The sequence below is a fragment of the Myotis myotis genome, unplaced genomic scaffold, assembly GCF_014108235.1.
Source record: "Myotis myotis isolate mMyoMyo1 unplaced genomic scaffold, mMyoMyo1.p scaffold_m19_p_20, whole genome shotgun sequence".
NCBI classification, from domain to species: domain Eukaryota; kingdom Metazoa; phylum Chordata; class Mammalia; order Chiroptera; family Vespertilionidae; genus Myotis; species Myotis myotis.
This window is the reverse complement of record NW_023416325.1, coordinates 5,065,112-5,079,666: the sequence shown is the minus strand read 5'-3', so window position 1 is coordinate 5,079,666 and position 14,555 is coordinate 5,065,112. Positions and strand designations below refer to the sequence as shown.

The window sequence follows — 14,555 nt, the reverse complement described above, 5'->3', positions numbered from 1 at the left end:
CTCTCCAAAGAAACACAGGCGCCCTTAGGTCAGCCGTGAATTGCCTCTCCCTTAGATCCCTACCACCACCTGTGGCCAGAGACCACCAGACGCTGTCGGTCACGGGCAAACCACATGGGTCAGCTCCCGGGGTTGAGTCATATGCCCCCGAGTGGGTGGGGGCTGCTAACCCCCGAGGATGCCAGCACGTCCACTTCACCGCCGATGCCGGCCTGGCTGTGTGCCGACCAGCTCCAGCCTGTTGTTCATGCGCCCAGCACTGGGCCCAGCCCAGGACGGGTGAGGTGCCCGTGCAGGAAGGCGGCCCTCCCCGTGCGGCCTCCCACCGCTGGGTTCCTGAGCCACAGCCCTTTCTGGTTGTGGATGGCTCACAAAGAAAAAGCTACTGCTCTTTTGTTTTTCAATGTATTTAACTTATTTGTGCGGTTCATAACACTGTGCAGGCCAAAGGCAGTTCTGAATCAAGCCTGCCAGCTACATTTTTAAAGACGAGTTCCACTTGCCCTCTTTGCCATGAAGAAAGTGCCGACGCCGCGGCCTGTGCTCGCCTCGAAGTGGAGCCAGGGCAGAGCCTGATGGTGAGCCAAGTGCCGGCCTGAATCCAAGGCCGAGTTCTGGTTCTGATCTTAGTTTTCCTCCACCCCGGCCCTGCCCACGCCATGGGGATGCGAGGAACACGCCCGCCTTCTGCAGGAGCAGGTCTTGCCGGGTGTGCTGTTAGCTGGCGGAGTGGTTTGAGGGAAGCCCTGGCCCTGGTGTGCTTAGAGGGTAGTTTTCATGTAGCCACAGTCATCTTGGGATTAAACTTCACTTGTCTTAACTTTTTATACTCGGAGGGTTTTTAATTGGAGACTGTGTGACTTTTTATGTGAAATACTTTGCATGGGGGAGTTGGCAGGAGCAGACGGCAGCTCTCCATACCTGCTTACTGGTATCTCTCTCCTGCGTTTGTATTGAATGCGTAGGATGAGGACTAACCCTTCACCTTCACCTCTTCTTGGTAGGAAGGGATAGCGCCCCCTTTCTCTAATTCTTGGGGATCAATACTCTGGCCTTGATCTTGGTTGTCACAGTGATAAGACAGCCTTATTGCCTCTCTTATGCCTAAAACCTACGCTGGGGCCATGTGAACTGGGTCTGACAGGAGAGAGAAGTGAAGCGTGGAGTCTGGGAAGTAGTTGCCTGTGACTGAAAATGTAGATAGATAAGGAACACTCATGTTTTCCAAATGTGAATGTGACTAAAGGCACGAGGCCTGTCCGCTGCCGTGGCCTTTGGCGTGGCTGTACGTAGGTATGCAGACTTGTACTAACACCCCCTAAATCGGTATGTGTTCAACCTCATTTATAAAAGCTTTACAAAAATCAACCTTGCCTCGTTATTTCTTTCTTATTTCCTCTCATGTCGGGGTTGCCCTTCTTCCTAGCATTTCCAGGTGAGCACTCAGACCGCCACCACATGTCCATGGATTGTCAGGAGCGGCTCACTCAGGAGCAGCTCTGTGACTCCATGTGTCACAGGTCACACACGCGAGAGCTGTGGGCAGGTCACAGGGATGTTCTACCCTCAAATCCAGCTGCCGTGTTGATATTAACACATTGCGGACCAGGAGTTTTATTGCTAGCTTTACTCGGTGGCCAGATAAGTTTCTATTGAACGGGTACAAAAAACGTTTTACGTAAATGTTAAAGGCATGCTTTAAAATTAAATGCCCATTGCATTTTGAAGTTACTTACTATATGTTCTTACAAGCTAATATCTTTTTAAAGAATTCTCGTGATTGGCCACAAGCCTTAGAACAGAAAACATGAGAATTCTCATGACCCGTCCACAATGTGTTAACACTGCCACAGTGCCCCTGTGCTCTGCATCTGTAGCCTTAGAACAGAAAACATGAGAATTCTCATGACCCGTCCACAATGTGTTAACACTGCCACAGTGCCCCTGTGCTCTGCATCTGTAGTCTGGGAATAAAAAGTGAGCAGCGGGGTTTCTGGTCATTCCTGGTGAAAACACACGTGCATGTTGCAAGGCTACCTGGTGGGGCCGACAGAAGAGACTGAGGCACCTCACAGGAGCAGACGGTCAGCGCAGCTCCGTGTCGGTGCCGCTGGGGGAGGGGCTGCAGCAGGCTCTCACCAGCAGGACTAGGTCCATACACGTACAGGGACACCTGTTGTTAGGAGGCAGCAGCGTCTGTCTGGGGACATAGGCACTGAAATTTAAGGACAAACGTCATTATTTTAACTTGAAAGATTTTTAAAATTCTCAAGTTTTTATGTAAATCGAAATGACTACCAATAAAAGCCCTGTTGTAAGAATAAAAAAATTCTATTGCAGTAGAAACTATAAGGCTATATTTATGCTTTATTATTGTTTTAGAAAGCTGTACACTTTTAAAAATGTGCAGTTCATAAATAAGAATAGAAAAATATTACAATCAAAATCTTGTCATACACACAGGGAACCATTCACTCTAGAGGATTCTTATCAGCTAACAGGTTGGATCTGTACACGAGAAAGCCAGCGTGTCACGTTGTGTTCCTTAGGGACCACCAGAACGGACTTGATACTTCCACATGGAGTAAAGATAAAACGTTACACAGCTAAGCATTTCTCTATTATTTTACAACTTTTGCCACATACTCCTGGAGCAACTGAACCAGCTGGAGTCACGGCACAAGTGCTGGGGCACATAACAAAGTGCCCCCGGGGCTCCGGGAGGTGACACGGGGGGTGCCTGTCCCCGTGCGGAAATGACGCCTTCCCAGCCCCACTGCCCGCGTGCCCTGCGTGCACTGTTCTAGTTGGCTGCTGTCAGGGGCGTCTTCCGGAGGGACCTCTTGCTGGGGACTGGGTTGTCTTTATTTCTCGCTGGAGACTTCACATTCCACTGTGCAGGCGCCGGAGGCCTAAGGAGGAAAAGATACACTCAGTCTGGAACTAAGAGAAAAAACTGACAAAACGACTATAAAAGGGACTCGTGCTCAACTTACGGCTTATCAGGCGATGATAAACACAAAGTGTTTCCTGGATTCTGGGCCTCAATTTTCTCTGAAAGGGAGTCAGACACAAACAGTTAGACTCCCCAGGACTGCAGGTGGCTAAGGCATCAGAGAGGAGGGGCACTTGCCTCTGACGGGAAAGGGGGTCCGGGGTGTGCCGATGTAGCTGACTCCCGCCTCAAACGTGACGTCTCCTATGGTCTCTGGAGGAGGGACAACAGCAGGGTTAGCAAACGAAGTCACCGAGCAAGGTCCGCGGTCCGACTCCCCCCCTCCGACCACTCTCTTCCTCAGGCTGCTGTGCTGGTGCCTGAGCACCCGCTGCTCACTGTCTCCGGCTTCCGCCACCCCATGTCCAGTCACTGCCTATATGCCAGGAACCCCCAGCTCCGCATCGGGCCTGCCTCCCGAGTCCTGCGCCTCCCAGAACTCCCGAAGTTGCTTCACCCACTCCCTCCCTCCACTCCTCACCTGCTTCCTTGTGCTCATCCAACCAGCCCTGTCCACACTGGCAGGGCCAGGCATCCTTCGCTCCTTCTCCACGTCTAATCAGTAGCTGAGTCCCACCCCTCCTACCTTCCTAGTCCACACGCTCTCCTCCCTCATCTCACCCTTGACCTATTACGGCCTCCCCTTCTGATTCACCCTCAGGGGGGCAGGAGAGCAGAATGGGAACAGAGGCAGATTCAGAACCTGGGTTTGAATTCTGGCTGTGTCTTCCTAGCTGTGGGCACTGCTTTAGGAACCCCAAGTGTTTTTACCTCTAAAACAGGATACAACGGTCGGGATTAAGTGCGATCATTTATGTTAAGTCCTCACTCAACACGGTACTTGTGCTAAAGAAGTGTTAGCAACTACTGACTGCAGCTGTTATCCTCACAGGGTGCGAGGTGGTGACCAGGAAGGATGAGGACATGGCATGTGCGAGGCCCGTGTCAGGCAGAGCAGGGCTTGCCCAGGACTCCGAGAGGCCTGCCCAGGGCTGGGTGCAGGTGGCGGGAGACCCAGTGCGGGGAGACCCGGTGGGGGGCGTGCGGAGACACCTGCAAACTACACTATAGATTTTGTCAAGAGAATGTCTTGACACAGAATTACGGTTTTTATGGTTTTTTGAGACAAGAAGCTATAAAACACTGCACTTCTAACTCGTTTCTCCTTTGAAATAAAAGGAAAAAATAGGAGATTGAAAAAAACACACACCCGCATAAGTGGGCATACACAGGGTCCCGGCCCAGCTGGCAGGGACCCTTCGAGCTGCCGCTGACTGGAGTGGGCCTCGGACAAAGCAGGGCTGGCTGGGCACATGGAGCCGCGTGGGAGTCAGGTAGGAGGGCGGTGTCGGCTCTAGAACGCCAGGAAGTTGCTGCCCAGAGAAGCTGCGTGAGGGACCTGCGCCGGAGGGCGCCTCCCGGCTGTGGGCTGTGGGCTGTGGGCAGTGTAACCGCGTTCACACGTCAGCCCCTGGACAAGTCCTGCAAGTGCCGCTGGGGCTCAGCGCAGTTGTGAATGATGACTACCTGTGCTAATTACCCCGGAACATTCCGTCTGACACACGCACTACAGGGCTGCTGGCCAGGGAGAGACCCTCGCACAGGAGCTTTCCTGCCACCTCCGCAGCCGGCCGCAGGCGGGGAGCCAGCTCGCTCCCATAGTACTTACTCTCAGGGGTGCTGATGGCACGTCTGGCCACGGGGTCGATGGCTCCACTGGACTCCTGCTCCAGGCTGTACGAAGATGCTAGGATACAATGAGAAAGTCCGCTCTGTTCAAAAGCCCAAAGCCACATCCCAGAGCAAAGCAGCTAAATGAGAAACAGCATCTGTAAGAAACGTGATGAGGTTAATACCCCATATAGAGTGTCCTGATAAAGAGGTAATTCAGGAAAAGACAAGGAGGGACAATGTCCATTCCCACTGGGATCAAAGAGACGGGAATGAGAGCCACAGCCATTTTAGCCTGGAAAATGGAAAATCAGAAAACCAGTGTTTGCAGTAGGCAGACGGCAGGAGCGTGATGTGGAGGGAGGGACAGGATGGTGTGACGCTGTCGGGAGGTTTAAGCAGTCAGGGCCTCTGAGGGCTGTCATTACCAGGCTGTCTGCAAGGTTTACTGTGACATTATTCCCAACAACTGAAAAGCACCTCCGTGTCCAAAAACAGGGCCATGATCAATAAGTTATGTGCTTCCCCATGACACGGCGCTGCGGCCGCTGGGAGACAAGTCCTGAAAGGCTGAGGCACAGAATGCGCACCGAGGCCGCCGTTTTATAAAGAAAGCCGAGCTCCCGCGTGCGAAGAGGAGAAAGGCTGCAAGAACAAACTACGGGTGAGTTTTCTATTCCCAATCTTTTCCAAACCTTTTATCACAAATATGCACTGTTCTGTGACTTATAATCCTAAGCCCCCGAAGTGTTTCGTTTTAAAGAGAGTAAAACAGAAAGTATCTTCAGAGGAACGAGAGGAGCCTGTCCTGCGGGGAGTCTGGGATCTCCCTGAGTGAGACGGAGCCCGCGTGGCTCCCAGCCTTCGGGACTGCCGCAGACTCACCTCGGTGAGGGTGCGCTCTGTCCAGGCTTTCCGAATTTAAAGTGAACGGCAACATTCCAATGCTCCGACTCCCACGCCGGCTGTTGGACTCCACGGCCTTCTTGACGGAATTCAGGATGGCGATGGTACTGAGAGACAAGGACCTGCGGGGAGAGCACGCCATGCTGGGCGGGAAGCAAGGCTGAGGGCACTGCAGGCACCACCCATTCACTCCACACCCACTTCTCATCGGAGGGGGAGGGCGCAGAGGAAGTATCAGCACACACAACGGCAACACGCGGCCCGTACGCGCCTGGTGGGGACGGCTGACCGACTCTGGCTCGTACCTGGCCTTGGGCAGGGGCCTCTTGGACTGCCCCGCGTCAGCTGACAGAGGCCCAGGCAGTGCCTGGCCGGCGCTGGACCCGGGCTTCGAGGGCTGGCTCGCACCACGGGGGACACTGGCATTTTCTTGGCCGTCAGAAGCTGGCATTATTTCCAAACTTGGAGAAACCTGTCATGGAAGAAGAAAAGAATCGTTACATGCTCTGAGCACGACCATAAGGCATCTATTTTAAAGCATGTCAGCCCAGGGTAAATGGAGCCGCACTGATTGCAGACCGCCACACCCGTGCGGTGGTGTCACAGGGAAAAGGAGAACATGGTTTGTCCTCATTTCTAAGGCAGCAGACCCCCTGGGCTCTCAGGGAGGCAGCACACTGCGTTGGGAGGAGAGCAGAAGCTCCCCCGGAAACACCCCGAGTTGCAGAGGTTTTCAAAGGCGCTGCTGGGAGGGCGGCAAACAAGCACGCAGCCTCCAGAGATCCCTGATCACCGGTCGGACAGCCTGCTGCCAGCCTGCTTGCCGGGCACTCACACATTTCCCCAAACTATTACTGTAAGGACTTGCCAGGCTGGGTGGAGTGACACAGCTCCCTGCCTGCCACAAACCACGCGCAGCGGGCCACACGCAGGCCCAAAGCCAGGCGGAGACCTGCCCTTGCTACACAGACAGCAGAGCAGATGGCAGGGAGTCAGCCTCCGTGCTGCTCACCCACCTGCACGGCCTGGGCCCCGTCAGCACCTTCCGCCCTGTTCGCATCTGCTTGTCTCGCCAGCTCCTGCTCCTGGGCCAGCTGTTCCTGGTACTTCTTCATGTCGTACTCGAGTTCTGACGCCAGCTGCTTGTCGACGGCAAAGAAATCCTTGATTTCATCTCGGTAGTCCTGCATCACCTCCTGAAACAGACGCAGGGGTACGAAGGAATACGTAAGCTCTCCGACACGACTTGAGGAACAGGAATAGGAACAGGAAGACTTGGTTTGCTGAGAGAGGACTGTTCCTAATACAGCAACCAACAAGCTAACGAACACGGCGTGTTTCCCAGGAAAGAGCACTGGACACCAGCAAGCGAGCCTGCCGTGAATATCAGAGTCCAGTCTCCCGGGAGCTGAGTGCCCCTCTGCCAGTTACCAGGTAACGTCCCAGGGTGCTGACAGCAGAAAGGACACGGACCCACACGATCTCAGCCTAAAGCAGAGCTTTAATGGGGCTCCCCCTTCCTACTCCTGAAGGCTGGCGTGGGGAGAGTGACGTGTGGGCAATCTGGCTTGGCTCTGGGTCACCCCCAGTTCCAAGGGTCTCGTATTGTCACTGAAACAGGCCCCGTGGGAATTCACGCAGAGGTTAGGTGGGGAGGGGAGACATGGCATGTCCCCACTCAGGCCTCTGGAGCAAGGGCCCCCCAGTCTGAAGGGGGCTCTCTGTCCACTCCAGCTTCCGCAGAGGAAGCGGCGTGGCTCGCAGTCCCACCTGTGTCCTCTTCTGAAGATGTGACCGGAAACCCTTTGCTCAGGTCTTAAAGGGGGCTGCACGGGACGGAGCCCCTTTGCAGGGAAAGAAACATCTCACCTAACAGGGTGAGAGGGAGGAAAAGATATAACATGGTCCCAACTAGTCCCAACGGGCAGGAGGTGAATGGATTGCTCCAGCTGCTGCTGCGAGCGGGGCCCAGGTCGAAGGAGAACGGCAGCTGCTAGGACCTAGGAAGGAGCACGCGGCTTGAATCCAGCAGGGCCGTGCGGGAGCCGGGGCTGGGGGTGGGGGGGTTCAGAAACAGGAGGGAGGCTTATTCTTCCCACGTGCTCAGTCTACTTAGGCTCTGAGCTCTTTCTCTTTTCTGAGGTTAAATACTGGGCAATGGAAATATAGAAACAACTGGAAGGTCTCACTTTTTTCCAGACAATGAGCCTATCTTTCCCACCTTAACTTCCTTAGGATAAAGAGCTATTTGAAAAAGTATATTCCATGTGATTTTTGTCATAGCTCTTTTTGAAAAACAAACAAAAAAAACGCTCAGCGTTTTTTGAGGAATAAAACGGCATAGGGTAGACAGAGAGTTAAGATTTTAACAGACGGGCCGGAGGCGTCTGCTGGCTGCGCAGACAGAAGACAGGCTTTCCATGGCCGCGAGGGCAGCCTGGCCGCTGATCTGTATTCCCCAACAGGAATACAGGCTGCAGGTACTGGGCAGTACGTGACTCGTCCAGCAGACGGTGGTAAAGGGAAACGCCCCCGTGAAGTGTGGTGACCAGTTCCCGCTCGCCCCTCACCAGAAGGAACTCGGTGATGACTTTGCTCCTGGTCAAGGACACACGCTCAGCAGTGGCCAGCTCTGCACACCCCACTGCTCCGCCTTGGAGAACCGATGGGCAAACTCCCCGGCGCCAAAGGCCTGCCTGGCTGCTCTCGTTCTAAACCACGTGACCCTGGCTTAGGGCACGTTCGGTCCTAGTCATCCGCCAGCAGCCCCAGCAGCACCGCTGCCCGAGCCATGAGCTGGGGCGGGAGACCCACAGGAGCACAGGCACCTTACCCTGAGGTAGTTCATGAGCTCCCGCAGGGCCGGGACCTTGTTCTTCTCCAGCACGGTCTTCAGGGAGATGATGATGGGGATGATGTTCTCTATGAAGTTCCGCTTCTGCACCTGCAGGGACACAGCGGCGCGTCTCAGGGATGCGGGACGCTCGGCAGGACGGCTGCTCCTTGACCACGGTCTCTGTCTGGCAGATCTGGTAGATGGCGTGAGCCCGCCTTCGATGCTTTACTATGGCCCTGGGGACTGTGCAGGGGGCTCTGCAAGCATTGCCTCAAGCCCAGGAGAGCTGGCAAAGGGGGCACAAATAAACGTACTCTTACTTTCGAAACCAGAAAAAGGAACTAGAAATACGTTGAGTAACCTGACAAAAAGCTCCAAACCGCCACACACAGCTACTGCAGACCCAGGCTCCACATTCAGTGCTCCGTTCAGCACCTCCCTTCGGAAGGGCCTGAGGGCGTGCATCGGCTCAAAGACACAGGTTTATTCCTGTCGGTGAACGGACAATGGGCCAGCATGGCTGAGCACGGAGGCAGTCAGCTCCACATCGCCCTCGCTCTCTGTGTGACTTTGTGGATATGTAGGAAAGTGTGCATTTGGGTAGTCCGTGACTTGGACTTGACCCAGCCTTCATGCTGTTTACCGTCAATGATCAGAAAGGGCAGAGGCTCACGTAAACGCAGAACCAGGAACACGTGAGAGGTGGAGCTGTGAGCTACAACGACACATGGCGTGTGGGCAGTCTATTTCTGTGGGCGCAGGAGTCTTCAGGGCTCGGGTGGGAAACGGGAAGCAGGCGAGGAACCAGAGCCGGGGGCCTGGTGAGAGCGACGACAACCAGCCGCCCCTACCATGACTCGGACCCCACTGTGGCCGCAGGAAACCGTGCCTGGCATGCAGCCTGCGGCCGGGGCAGCGCCGGGCCCTCTCCACAACAGGAGACTGTGGGAAAAGAGTGACGAGGAGGAGGAAGAGGGGCAGCAGGTGGGAGAGGACAGGAAGTCTGAGATGCCGGTGGCACATCCAGGCAGGCAAGTGGGACGGGTTCCCGCTCACGAGAGACATGGGCGCATGAGCACCATCTGGGAGCATCAAGGCCCCTGCTAAGGATGGCGGGAGACCCCAGGCCACCCACACTGCGGGGCGCTGCGGCCTCAGAGCGCTCACCTGGGAGATGAGCTTCTTCTGGGCTTCCTGCATCACCACATTGGCCAGGGCCACGTCGTCTTCCTCCATGAGCAGGTCCTTGTCTGGCTTGGACCTCATCGCCAAGAGCTTGATTTCCTTGGAGCTGAGGACCTCAAAGGCATCTGAGAGGAGCTCGCTGGCTTCCGCGTCCGGGGGCAGGACGCCATCTGCGAAGCACGCTGGGAGAGGGCACAGAGACCGGCTCCTGAGACAGCGGCCCCGGTGGGGAGGCGCGCGGAGCCGGAGAGCACGCAGGCTGCCAGGGGAGCGTGGGCACAGATGTGTCCCGGACAGAAGGGGTCTTCCTGCAGGACCGGGGTCTTCCTGGAGGACCGGGGCCCCACTGGCTCCAGACCTGCTGGGCCGCTCGCAGCACCGCATCCCACTCTTACAGACATTTTATCCCCAACACAACATGCCTACCCAGAATGTCAAGGCAGATTTTGGATGTCATATGGAATCGCTGTTCATCTGTGAAGTGCTCTAGAAGAAACTTGTAGATTTTCATTCGTTTCTCCTTGTTTGTCTTTCCCTTCAGTGAAAAAAGCCGCTTCTCTCTAGGGCAAAACAGGACAATTTTACCACGTCATGTGGGCAAGGATGGCCAGGACGTCACCAGCATCTCACAGCTACCACCAGAGCATGCGCGTCACCAGCACGTCCCTAGGACCCCTGGCACACGTGGAGTGACAGGCACGGCCCGGCCAAGACAAGCCACGACCCCGGAGGAAGATGTGGCTGCCCTTTCCCCACCTCCCCACCCCCCCCACCCCTTCCCCCCTCCCCCGCCCGGAGCTCACTGACCTCTCCGACTGGGAGAACTTGTTATACTTCTCATGCTTCTCGTAGTTATTAAAGTGGAAAATGCACTCAACAAAGTGCTGGAAGAACATGGCAGGATTCCTCTTCAGTAACAGGTGAGCCAGGCAAAACTCCCCAAAACTGCAAAACGAGGAGACCCATCGGCCATTAGCAGATAGCCAAGAGAATGATAGCAAGAACTCTGCAGAGCAGGGGAACTGAATTAGAGGGATGGAGACTAAATCCCCCCAGTAAATAGCTTCTTTCACATCAGAAACAAGTTAGGAATTCGCTTCCTTTGTCATCCTTGCCCAACAGCGTCCTTTCGGACTCCAAGTCCAGCACAGCCTTTCTCTACCAGGTTTTCTTTCGAAATTCTAAGATGGTGTCAGCTACACTTCAAACGGACACGAACAACCAACCTACCCCACGCCGCTACTGCAAGGCAGAGCCCGTGGTCCCGAAGGCCGATGCAGTGAGCGCAGCCACCTGGACGGGAGCACTGGGCCCCCCTTTCCACACCCCTCCTCCGCCCTGAAGCCCGTTGCCCACAATCATGAACACAAACCAGTTTTAGTAACTGAAACTTTTTTCAAGAATTGGATTAATTACAAGAGCGTCATCATCTGGGTCAGCAGGACAAGTGCCCTCCACAGACAGCCACTGCCTCCCATCGAGCTCTGAGCCCTCGGCCCACCCTGGGCCCTCCTCCTCCCGTGCCCGGCCTGGAAGAGGCATCTAGCACACGCACCCTGCGGTGCCGTGGGGCGCCCACGTCTCCAGCACCATGCCCATCTGAAGCGCAGTCTCCCAAGCCCAATGAACACGGACAAAAGCCAGGCTGTCCAACCCCAGGCTCCCGGACAGCCCGGTTTCGTCACGGCAGCAGCTGAGACCAGCCAGGGCGCTGCTTTCTGCTCCGGGTCAACCTAGTGCAGTGATGGTGAACCTATGACACGCGTGTCACTCTTTCTTTTGGTTGATTTTTCTTTGTTAAATGGCATTTAAATATATAAAATAAATACCAAAAATATAAGTCTTTGTTTTACTATGGTTGCAAATATCAAAAACTTTCTCTATGTGACACGGCACCAGAGTTAAGTTAGGGTTTTTCAAAATGCTGACACGCCGAGCTCAAAAGGTTCGCCATCACTGACCCAGTGGGGGCCAGGGCTGGCTCTGACCCGCTCACACTGCCCACACCAACGCTTCCCTTTCCTCAGAGTTCAACGCCAATCCCACCGACACAGGAGGCCCGGGGGCTCCCACCCGAGCAGCAGGGGCGAGGACCAGCCGAACACTTCATTCCTTCATGCCTGGTGCGGAATGCATTAGGACTTGCCGGGGCGGGCCTTCCCCCGCTGTTTCTCCTGAGGCTAATACTCAAATCCGTTGCAGTCACAGCACACAACCAATTAAAGGTCAGAAGGTAGCTCAGAAATCATGAGGTTGAAACCAAGCAATCTCTCTTCCCTTCCTTTTCTATCTCAGTGGCCCATTATTCTGTCACTTTTTTGCCTCAAAATCTCTCTGGCCCCACCTCCTTGCACCTCTGCAGCATTTACCCAGTTAAATGGAACAATCCTGGCTGTCACCCTGTGACTACGGTACCACAAGCTACCACGTGGTTGGCACAGGGAAAACATATCAGACAATTCTGTAGCCCCCAAATTTTAGGTTTATCACCAAATGACCAATTAAAAATGTCATGCAAATTTGCTCATGCCAGAATCTTCAGGAAATCCAGTCAGACCACAAATAAATCCCATAGGCTCTGCCACTACGGTCTCTTTGGAAGAGCGGGTTAGCAGATACATGTGGAGAAAGTAATGTGTCTCACGCAAGCAGACAGGCTGACCGGTGGCCGAAAAGTAGGGAACAGCCTCATTTAAGTGACAGTGAAACCAAAAAATCAGGTCTACATTGGAACCACGGTTTAAACCCAGAATCAGATAAAATGGAAAGATTTAAGGGGGAAATATGGAAATGTTATGAGGCACTGATGATCTTACTAGAGTGTAAACATCAATCTGTCCTTCTAATTTCTGAGTCAGGCTCTGAGCACCTGCACAAGTTCTGTGTGTATTTTACATACTAACCAATGCTCTTCTTAACATATATGTACAGGAGCTGACCAACGTGGGAAAAACAGAGCTGCCAGTTAAATGACCGATTCACCACCAGGCGTGTCCTCCAGAGCCTGCCACGCACGCCTACACATCACAGGAGAGACCGAGGGCCAGTCTGCGGCAGCAGGTTAAGGTCAGGGGCACTGCACAGCCACCCGGTCCCTTTCCCAATTGTGTGAACTCTAGACCAGCGGTCGCCAACTGGGGTCCGCAGACCTGGTGGTCCGTGAAGTCCCAAAGGTTGGCGACCGCTGCTCTAGACAGTATTAATTAGAACATGAACCACTACTAGTTTACTACGTCAAATGTTCCTTCTTGGAAAATTATACCAAAAGGAAACTGAGCAGAAACTCTCCCAGGGAACTCAGAGTGAATCACTGGTAACCACATTTAGATCCAGAGGGACCCATTATTATAAGCTATTTATAGTTAATGAACTCCATAAACACCTCTTCCCAACGGGGGTAGCTTTTGCCCTGGTATTCAATAATCTATTTTCTAACTGAAGATTTGCTTTATAAAGAGTTATTCATACAACATAACCTCGGTTAGCAAATTCTGTAAGATCATTTTTCAACCTTTAAAAAGAAATCTTTTAGAAAATTATTGAACGACAGGAATTAAGTGGCAAAGCAATTCCCTTCCCTTCCAATTCTTAAGAAACAGCCATTTCCTAGGAGCCTTGTAATTTGTATACTCTATTTCATACTGTGCAATTGTGTCTTAGATCCTAGCATTTCTTCTTAAAATTTCTGCACTTAGAAGCAGCTGAACTCTTTATCAAAACTCACATTTTATTGGCCTAGACATCAACCCAGTTAAGTCAATGTTAATGGCTACTATTCTATAGTTTCCTAGACCAGTGGTCGGCAAACTCATTAGTCAACAGAGCCAAATATCAACAGTACTTCTTCAAAATAGACTCGCCCAGGCCGAAAACCGACTTCTGCGCACGGGCCACGAAGTTTCAATCGCACTGTTCGCGCGCCCACACGTGGTATTTTGTGGAAGAGCCACACTCAAGGGGCCAAAGAGCCGCACGTGGCTCACGAGCCGCAGTTTGCCAACCATGGTCCTGGACAAAGGCACATACCTGCTCAGGAAGAGCGAACAGTGTTAGCAAATGTCAATGCGGAGATTATTTAATGGTCAATTCGAACAAGTTTGTTTTTCTTCATAAACTTGTATGCAAATTTAACTGTTATACAGTTTAGGGTTTACAAAAATCTGCTCCTTTTTTGGCAACTGCCAAGAAGCTCATTGAATCCTAATGAACTCAACTGTGAACCAACTTTAAAGAAAGACCGAACGAAGACCAGAAGTCAGGCCCACCAGGGCTGCCTGCACGCGAGGGAAGATGTACCTGGCGACGTCTGGGTGTGAATCTATCAGAGTGCTGACAAACTGAAAGAACAGAGAGCCCTTCCATTTCACAAATTCTTCCTGTACAAAGGGAAACGACACGATTAAGAAGGATTATTAATACACAAACCGAAAAAGTATTCAGTCGCAAACCCAACTGTTAACTTCCTTTTGTTTAACATCACACCTGTGAGCCCCTTAGGTCTGTGTGTGCCCACCAGCAGTCTCAGCACTCAGGTCTGTCTGCGCCACCCATACTCAGGTCTGCCTGTGCCACCCACACTCAGGTCTGCCTGTGCCACCCACACTTGGGTCTGCCTGTGCCACCCACACTCGGGTCTGCCTGTGCCACCCACACTCAGGTCTGCCTGTGCCCATCCACGCTCAGGTCTGCCTGTGCCCACCTGCAGTCTCAGCACTCAGAGCATTACAGTTTGATTCACATTGAGCCTGTTAAGCTCTTTCCCACACTGATACGTCCTATCGGCCTCTCAGAGCGACTCAGTGAGACGCGGGAAAACCTGTGACCTCCTTTCACAAGCGAAGATGGTATGTCTGAGAACACTGACTGCTCCAAAGTCAAGAACAACAGAACTGGTAGACTTCCCAGTCTACTGAGTGCACTTTTCTCTACATGGCACTTATTGGCAAAACTGAAAATTTATGC

General features: G+C 53.2%; 1 protein-coding gene across 3 annotated transcripts in view; it reads right to left on the bottom strand.

Moving 5' to 3' along the window:
* Positions 1 to 2,347: 2,347 nt before the first annotated feature.
* The window catches only part of NCAPD3 (non-SMC condensin II complex subunit D3), a 37,566-nt gene continuing 25,358 nt past the window's right edge, over positions 2,348 to 14,555 (bottom strand). For 2 of the 3 annotated variants that reach the window (XM_036354209.1, XM_036354210.1), the window contains exons 24-35: positions 13,890 to 13,969; positions 10,401 to 10,538; positions 10,020 to 10,153; positions 9,576 to 9,775; positions 8,406 to 8,516; positions 6,589 to 6,768; positions 5,878 to 6,044; positions 5,552 to 5,694; positions 4,665 to 4,742; positions 3,134 to 3,208; positions 2,997 to 3,054; positions 2,348 to 2,912 (exon numbers count right to left, since the gene is read on the bottom strand). In XM_036354209.1, the coding sequence (XP_036210102.1) occupies positions 2,804 to 2,912; positions 2,997 to 3,054; positions 3,134 to 3,208; positions 4,665 to 4,742; positions 5,552 to 5,694; positions 5,878 to 6,044; positions 6,589 to 6,768; positions 8,406 to 8,516; positions 9,576 to 9,775; positions 10,020 to 10,153; positions 10,401 to 10,538; positions 13,890 to 13,969 (1,473 nt within the window). In that variant the 3' untranslated portion in view covers positions 2,348 to 2,803. Of the gene's footprint in view, positions 2,913 to 2,996; positions 3,055 to 3,133; positions 3,209 to 4,664; positions 4,743 to 5,551; positions 5,695 to 5,877; positions 6,045 to 6,588; positions 6,769 to 8,405; positions 9,351 to 9,575; positions 9,776 to 10,019; positions 10,154 to 10,400; positions 10,539 to 13,889; positions 13,970 to 14,555 lie in introns of those variants that run through there. The other variant, XM_036354211.1, reaches the window with a different exon arrangement.